Source organism: Calidris pugnax, unplaced genomic scaffold (genome assembly GCF_001431845.1).
Source record: "Calidris pugnax isolate Ruff unplaced genomic scaffold, ASM143184v1 scaffold474, whole genome shotgun sequence".
Taxonomy (NCBI): domain Eukaryota; kingdom Metazoa; phylum Chordata; class Aves; order Charadriiformes; family Scolopacidae; genus Calidris; species Calidris pugnax.
In genome coordinates this window covers 305,366-314,267 of record NW_015091223.1, presented here as the reverse complement: position 1 = coordinate 314,267, position 8,902 = coordinate 305,366, and the positions used below count along the sequence as shown (strand labels likewise).

Here is an 8,902-nt window from a genome sequence, read left to right as displayed (position 1 = left end):
CCCCCCCCCAAAAAGGCTTTGGATGCAAGTCTCTTTTGGGTTAGAAAGGCACAAAATGGCTGTATCTTACTGTTTTTCTCTCTGTCCCTTCAGGGTGCTGCTCTGCTTTGTTGACTTTGCCTTACCCTAGGTTTAAAACCTGCCTGTGATGTTTCGTTTTTTTTATTTTTATTTTTTTTTCCCCCCTTTGCTGCTCTGTAACACTCCTCCCCTGTAGCCTGGAGCTGCGGTTTTAAGCCATGCAGGGACAGGGGTCGGTTGTTTTCCCTCCCCAGCAAAGACACTGCAAAAGGGATGAGTAGAACAAGGGGTGAGCGAGAAAAAAAAAACACCAACAAACCCTCTCCTTTAATGACTCGGGCTGGTGAAAGGATCACCCACATTTTTGTACTCCTACTGCTGTTCTGTTGTGCTGTGCAACATTTTGCTACATAGACTATTTTATAGAAGAAAGCTAGAAAAATATTTATTATTAATATTAAAGCAATAGTGCATTGAAGAAATGAAAAGACATTAGAAATTGTGTAAATGCTTAGATTCACTTTTGGTGGATTTTTTGTACTTTATTTATAACTAATAAAAAAACCTGCATTGCTAACTATAAACCTGTGCCACACAGAAGTCACCTGGCAGGGCAATCTCCTGGTCTTTATTTACCGCTCGTTCCTTGTTTCTTTGGGTCAGAGTTAATCCTTCTTTCACTGCTTAAGCATTTGGACTTTGATGTGCAGAAGAGAGGCTGCTGGGGTGTAAAATCCTCTGCCCAGTTGGCTTGCAGGGGCTGTTGATGCTCGAGCTCCACAGCAGCAGCGAGGTGAGGTGCTCCACATGGGGCACACCACCATGCGGGATGTCCTGTGGTACTACTGGTGTGATTAGGTACCAAAATCTCTTTCTGGAACCAGGCTGGCAATAATTAAAGAAAGATTTCTCCTCTAAACACATCCCCCAGTGCCTGTAGGATATCTCTAGCAAGTCCTGCAGAGGTACCAAGAGGTCCTCCATCCTCCCAGTGAAGAAGTGACTCCCTCTCAGCAGGTCTCCTGTTTAGTAACTAAGGAAAGAAAAAAATATTAAAAGGAAAAAAAAAATCCTCCAAACGAATACAAATATATTTCAGGGTATTTTCAATCCTTTTGTTACCCGCTGGAGAATCCAAAGGGCCATATTGGACGTTCCTGCTTTAGCAGAGGAGTTGGACCAGATGATCTCTAGAGGTCCCTTCCAACTCTGACAATTCCGTGATTCCATGATGTGCCCAACTGTGCACCTTGCACAGCTCATTGGGTAGGTTCTCTTGCAGTTTTATTTTTTTCCCACATTTTTGGATGGTGCTGGTCTCTCCTCCTACCCACTCTCGATGTGGCTGTTCCTCCTCATGCGTCCCGTGTCGAAAGGCTGAGACCAGTCCCCAGCTTTGACTGTGTGATTCGACTAAATGAGCCTTGGAAGCAGACGGCTGCTGATTGTAGAGATTTGGATCCCGTGGCTGAGGGGAACCACTGGCTGCTCCAGCACCCAGCAAGGGCTGCGTGAGGGATGCACCCTATTCAGGCAATACGAAGTTCCCATTATAGGAAGCTTTAACAAATTGAAAAAACAGGTTAAAAATGACCTGCTGGTCCAGCTGGGGAAAATCTCAGTTGCTTGCTGAGATCTTGCTGATGTCCTTCAAGAGGGTAACGGCGTTGAGAAGAGTTGCTTTGAGATGGCAATCGGTTTTCTGCTTCAAAAGCTGCCGCAGCCAACACGCCACCATAATCTGATAACAGCCCTGCTGAGAGAACGGCTGTGCTGGGGAGGGAGAGGGGTGTTGTGGCCATTAAGGTGTCACAGCACGGGCCAACGTGTCTTTATTCAGGTCTTTATTCACTTTGAGCATCTGCTCTGGGGTTGGGAAGCTTAGCCCTTGTGTTCTGTGGCATCTAAATCCTCAGCTGGCCCACAGGTTGCGGCTCAGAGCTGTAAAACCCCATCGGTAAACATCTTGGTGGTGGTGGTGGTTTTAAATAGAGCTTTTTTTCTCTGTCAAAATGGACCTCTACACCTAGCAAAAGGGCAAGGGGAGATTATAGGAGGGAAACTTCACAGCCTTCAGTTTTCCTGCCTTCATGAATGTAAGGTAAGGGTAGGTAGATGATGCTATCACAGGAATTTCATAGAGATTTTCAAATAATTCTCTGTGTTCTGCAGCAAGAGACAACCAGTACCTCTTAGCATCCGAAGTCACAAAGGGCTCCTTGGTTAGACTTGTTTTCACTGGAAGCACCCAAGTGCTTTTGTAAACACAGGACTTTCATTGGGCTCCCAAAATGATGGGGAGACGATGGGACAGCCCAGTTTTGCAGACTCCTGCTGAGTCCCACCCACCTTTGTCCTTTGCTCCTTCTTCTCATTTACGTTCATGTTTTTTGGATGCAGGTATGTGCATTAAAACCCCACCAGTTAAGAGCAAAAAAAAGAACGTAGAGGGTGGTTGGGGGAACAGCAGCTGTGCATCTGCCCAACATACAGCTTTGGGACGCTCTGCTCCATTGCCTGAGCCCTGCAAGAGGCACAGCACCAGGACAATTTTGGCTTTTCTCCTCCCCAGTTCTCTACTTGGCTAAGAATATCTTGGTTTTAGCCGCTTAATGCAAATCCAGCCCTTGGAAAAACTCCACTCTTGCCTTATTATTTCTGTAGCATTAGTTGTTGTAGCAACAGAAGGACTACCCAGAGCCAGGGTGGAGTTGAGTTTCACACAAACAAGAGGCATTTTTGAAGTCTTCAGAAGAAAAAAGCAGGGTTTTTTTAATGCTTTGCCAAAGTTGCCTTCCTGGGAGGCAGTGAGGTTGCTGACCCCATATCGGAAAACTCCCTCTGAGCCCTTGTTAGGGTGGCATTGCCTGGTGTTCAGCAGAGCTCTTGGGTTGAACATGCCCAACCAGGAATGGCAGGTGGACTTGACAGCAGCCCAGCTATCTACAGTACCATCTCTCACCTACATAGCCATTTGGTGACTCCGAAGATACTCACTCTTGCTTCATCAGGACCTCAATCCATAGCTGCAGCTACTTGCTACATGTGATTACTCCCAGATGTGAGCACATAGAACCATAGGATGAGGGGTAAGGGTTTTAAACTGAAAGAGGGGAGATTTAGATGAGATATTAGGAAGACATTCTTCACTGTGAGACTGGTGAGAGCCTGGCCCAGGTTGCCCAGAGAAGCTGTGGCTGCCCCATCCCTGGAGGGGTTCAAGGCCAGGTTGGAGGGGGCTTGGAGCAACCTGGTTTGGTGGGAGGTGTCCCTGCCCAGGGCAGGGGGGTTGGAACATGATGATCTTTAAGGCCTCTTTCAACTCAAACCACTCTGTGATTCTATGATCTCATCAAGGAAGCTAAGGATTTCTCTTTCTTCCTTGTCCAACACAGGGATTGGGTGGGGATCGGGAGATGACCCACTGCTCCAAGGGCTGGAAGCATGGAGCAGTACAGGTCCCACATGCGTCATGGTCAATTTTCTCAGGGGCTGGAAGGGGTTAAACTGTAAAATCACCATCTCTGGCACCTCCACACCAAGCAGGTTCTGACTGGAGCCAACTGGAAATGCTGGGACTACGGTATTTTAATGGGAAAAACTCCTATTTCACTGCATCACACATTTGTCTAAAAATGGGACAACTATATTGACAGGGAAGTCTCTTCAAAGCCCTGGTAGACCAGGATAGGAAGGAAAGCAGAGAGATCAAAAGCCTGATCCCTTTTTTTTTGTTTGTTTCAAAACACCCGTTGGGGAACTGCATCTGAGCAATGTCACTGCACAAACGCAGAAAAACCAAATGCTCCAGACTCTGCTCGTGGGAACCCCTTGGCTTCCAGGGAGGCAGAGCACCCTCCCAGCAGGGTCCCAGGAATGCAGCATGCCTGCTGACCCAGCACCCACCTTCAGCCCTCCTAAGGGCTGTTCTGCTCCTCCTGTGAGCTCCCAGCCCTGGGTTGGTCCTTGCTGAGGGGTTGGTAGCACCAGTCTGCAGCAGGAGTGAGAACGCAGCCAGTAAAGGCTGATACTGTTATTTCTATCAGTGAGCAGCTGATTGTCAACGAGGTTGATTACTGGGCTCACTTAAGCAACTTGCACTGCTCCAAAACCATAAAGGTTTCTAAAATGAGTTAGTCTGAGCACAGACAGGCCCGAATAAGCTCAAGTCACTTTGGTGGTGCTTGCTGTGGAAAATGAAGATGCAGTACTTCCCTGATGGGGCTTTGGTGGGATGCTGCAGCTTTCAGATACCCAGGAGGAGTCAACAGCACCTGCAATACACCCCTAACTCCTATCTCTGCATCACTAGCCTTTGCTGGGGCCTCCTTTGCCCATGACCAGGCAGGGGTTCAGCAGTGGGACAGTCCTGCCTTATGGCCAGGTACCTCCAGGTCATGGAACCATAGAACGGTTTGGGTTGGAAGGGACCTTAAAGATCATCGTCTTCCAATCCCCATGACATGGGCAGGGACACCTCCCACTAGACCAGGTTGCTCAAAACCCCATCCAATCTGGTCTTGCCACGTCCCAGCAGAAGCATCTGAAGCATTGTCCCCAACCCAGGGACTGCTGGGGTGAGTGGGCTAAGTGGGTTTAACCCAGTCTTGACCCCAGTCCACACAAAGTGCTTGTTTAAAAGCAGTTTCTGGGAGCAGGAACAACCTCTCTTAGGACACAGGTGGGCCAGGAAGAAGGCCATCTTCTCACAGGGGTTCAGACACCCCCCTTCCTCCTCCAAAGGATGTGTCCTGCTGCTTTGCTCCCAGAGGAGGGAGATGGGGCTCCTGAAGGAGTGATTTGTAAACAGCCTTCTTGTTGGTACCTGTAGAGATACAAGTAGATGGGAAGAGCTCATCTACAGGAGCACTGGTCCTTTTTGTGGTTGGGAAATCGCTTCTCCACCACAGAAAAAAAACCAAACAGAACAGCAATCCTTACTAAAAGAAAAAAATTAAAATGAATGGCAGCTGCTCTGAAACAGAGTTGGTTTTCAGGCCATATAGGGCAAGATGATCCTGAGACAGCTCTGAATATCATTAGCACAGCTTCCTTCCACGGGAATTATCTGGTGGGTCTTTTGCTCCTGCTGTTGTAACTGTAGATCTCAGCTCCGGGCAGACCTGGATGAATTCAGCCTGAGAGCTGGGTCTGGTTTGGGGGGGAATACACACAAGTGGAAAAGAGCCCCCAGATCCCACCCCATGAGACTTGGCTGGATGGATAACGGGTCCTTCCCAACCTCCCCACAGAAAGCCCTGCGGTGCCCACAGCTTTCAGCATGGTGCCTTCTGGAGGTGCAGTGTGTGAGTTTGGACATGCAGCGTTCACAGTTGGCAGAAGTGAGAAAAACTGGGATCTCCAAGCTTAATTTTCTTAAATATGTTGGCTCAATTGCCTTGTCCTCTTTACTCATCTAAAGAAAGGAGCCCATCAGTGGTGGAGGCCAAGGGGCTTTCCTGGCCCTGTCAAGGAAAGGTGCTGAAAGCAGAAGACACCATCTGAACTGTTAAAGGAGAGTTTATGAATCTGCTGCTTGTGGCTTTTAATCATAAATATGCGAGAAAGGTATTTATTTCATTCACAATTTTATATGTGCTTTTAAAAAACCTGTATTACTTTTACAAAACGTTAAACCAGGAAGCACATCCTGCTACTAAAAATCTCTCCATATAAAAGGCAGTGTTTTAAAATGTAAAATGCAGTACAAAACAGCATAATGAGAAAAATCCCCATGCAGAAGGGATGGGAACCCCCCCTTCAGCCCTGCCCTCCTCAGTACCTAGGAAAAAGCTCCCTCCAGATTAACCCATCGCCCCGGTTTTCATCCAGCCACTTCCCGCAGGGAAATATGGTGGTGACACCAGTTGCCGAGTTGGTGATCTCCACCCGCTCCACCAGCCAGCCCGGCGCCAGACCGCTGTTGTCGTGCTCAATACGGACTTTTTTTAGCTCCCCCATGTCCAGCATTTCCAGGTAAAACCTGTTGGTTTTGCCCCGCTCAAAGAGGTTCCTGAACTTCTGCTTCAGCGCCCGCTTCCCCGAGTCCCCGTTCAAACCGAAGATGGTGATGAAGACGTTGGCGTCGGTCCCCGCCCCCTTTTCAAAGCCTGTGACCACGATGGTCTCGTATTTGACAGGCACCAAGCTCCGGGCTTTGCTGGCAAAGCTTTCAGTGACCTTGGCACACTCGAAGACTTTGTAGTCCCGCCTCTTGTAACGCAGAGGGATTTTCACGTTGCACCTGAAATAATATCTGCCAAAGGGATAATTAGCAGCATGTTAATGGTGTGGATGGCCGCTTTATTGGTTCCCATCCCTGGAAGTATTCAAGACCAGGCTGGATGGGGCTTTGAGCAACCTGGTCTAGTGGGAGGTGTCCCTGCCCATGGCACCAGGTTGGAACTAGATGATCTTTAAGGTCCCTTCCAGCCCAAACCATTCTATGATTCTAAATGTTGTGGACATTGCTACTAAACTGCCCAATATTAATGCTGTTTCAGTACTTTTCCATGTATGTGCTAGCACTACAGTTTCTCTCTGGAAAGGCAGCCATGATTGAACATTGCAACTGCAACGGAACACCACAAAGTCTCCCTAGACAGCCCCAGACACCCTGCTCATGGGAGGGTTGTTGTGGGGCACTTGTCACCTCTTCTGCCTGGGACATGGCATGTCCATTTACAGACCCACCAAGGCAGGACCATCAATCAATCCTGCAGCCCAGAGCTGCTGATTTTAGCTGGTCTGAGATCAGGATCTCACTCTTGAAGGGAGCTCAGCAATGGTACTCAGTGTTGGTACAGTAGAGGTTGGGCTAGGAAATAGGGAATAGGAAAGATGGGAGGAGGAGGAGGTTTAAATTCCCCCCCTTTCCTCATCTGGATCATTCAATGCATCCTTAGCAGTGAAAAAAAATATATAAAAAAATAAAAAAATAAAATTGAGCACAGAACTGATAGGTACCAGATGCTGGAAGCCCTTGTCTTGGCAGTGCTGCCTGTGGGGATGTGCAGGGAGCACACAGCACATCCATAAATTACCGCCTACCTGGCAGCTGGCCAGAGGCTGGAGCACTCTGCTTTTAATGATGTATTTCATTTCCAATGATGCAGATCATTTCCAAATGAGGTGTTTTTTGTTTTTTTCCCTCCTCTCCCTCCTTCCCTCCCCCTTCACCAGGTCTTCCTCGTGGGAGTGTAGCTGGATTGCAATGCATGCACGTAAAATAAACACCTGGAGGAAAGGTTTGCTGCCATTTCCAGCAGCGCTTCCAGCAATTTTGACATTTTTCTGCAGCCAAAGTGAAGCACTTCTTTCTCTGGAAAGAAGCCTTGTAAATGAGAAATTCCAGTGGGAGCAAAATTTTAGGCTCAGGGACAGAAATAATCTGCATGAGGGCGGTGTGAAGGGGTTGCCCAACGCTGCAGTTTTATCTCCTGGGCTACGTAATATTTAATGGTCTGGAGTTATAATAGAGGATGCCAGTCTTCAAGAGGGTCAAGAAGGACCTTTCTCTCCCTGGGATTTCAACAAAAAGCTTCTAAATACAGTCCTTTCACATATTAAGTTATACTATTATTAAAAGGCAGAAATCCCAGTATAATTCAAAACTCTTGCTGCAGCAATCTCATAAATCTTTTAATTTCGTCTTTGCCTTGACTGGGTGGGGTTTCTGGATGTCTCCGATGGGGAATACCTGAAGTGAGAGGTTGCTCTCACGGTGTAGTCTGTTCCAGCTGATGGTTTGCAGAGCAAACACTGCTGTGAAGCGTTGCGCCTGCAGAGCAACAACAGGCTGCAGGCTTTACTGGTATCTCCTGGCTGCCCTCTTTAATTTAATACAGCTTTAAAAAATCTGGGGCTTTATGAGAAGATCTCTGGCCCCTTCAAAACATACCACTTCAGCAGTTTCGGCACACTCCCAATGTTTAGTGCATGGATTTGACTGCACAGCTGGACTTTAAGGGTTCCAGGTTTTTCCCCACCAGGGGAAAAAGAACATGTTTTAGTATGTAATTGACTGAGTTTTCATTCAGCAAATATTATTGTGGCTCTTCTGCTGGCTGATTAATTTGCTAGGAGAGACTCTTAGCTTCTAAAAAAAACCAACCACTTCAAGGATTTCTTCTTAAACACTCAATTGTCTCAGTTGGAATAGAGTCCTTATGGTTAAATTTTTTAACAGAAATGGAAACATCGTGGAGAAAAAAAAGAAATCCACAATTAAGTTGTAGATATTTTCTCTGAAGAGCAGTTTGTTCTGCAAATGGATGATCTTCTCCAGTTCCTGCTTAGTCCCTGTGCTATCTGCTCGCTGAGTGGTAAACATCACCCCTTCCAAAGACAGGGCTCAGACCCAAGCCTGTAGGACCTGATGTGTTCAGGTTTTCATTTTGGCCATGGCTGATTTCAGTCACATTCAAACAAGAGCAGCTGAGCTGCATGACCCCAACCATTCCATTGGGCCTTTTGGACCACACCAGAAGGATGTATCATCCAAACTGGTGTGAATCAGAGGTTCAGATTTTGTCTTACTCTCAACTTGTTTCTGGGAGCTCCTTTTACAAACTTACCTGCAGAGCATCCTACAAACCCCTTGAATTTCGGTCAGTCTAAGTATTTTCCATAAGCAGAGACATTAATTTGTCATAGCTGCAAGATTCACACAAACCAGTTTGTTTATAAACTTATCGGCACGTGCAAATTCCCTTTCTAACTACTCAAAACTTGCACAGGCGAGGCAGGTGGGGACGTTCTGTCCCCCACACACCAAATAGCTTGTCCTTAGCTTTCAGAAAGGGATTGAGATTTGGTAAGCCTATTGCTGAAGCCCAAAATGCTTCAGGAGGACACATGTGGAGCTGCTCATCTTCCCCAT

At 47.2% G+C, this 8,902-nt stretch overlaps 1 protein-coding gene across 1 annotated transcript in view; it reads right to left on the bottom strand.

The window, feature by feature from the left end:
• Nucleotides 1–5,796: 5,796 nt before the first annotated feature.
• LOXHD1 (lipoxygenase homology domains 1) overlaps nt 5,797–8,902 on the bottom strand; it is a 140,804-nt gene continuing 137,698 nt past the window's right edge. The window contains exon 38 of the mRNA XM_014959844.1: nt 5,797–6,277. Coding sequence (XP_014815330.1) covers nt 5,797–6,277 — 481 coding nt within the window. The remainder of the gene's footprint in view (nt 6,278–8,902) is intronic.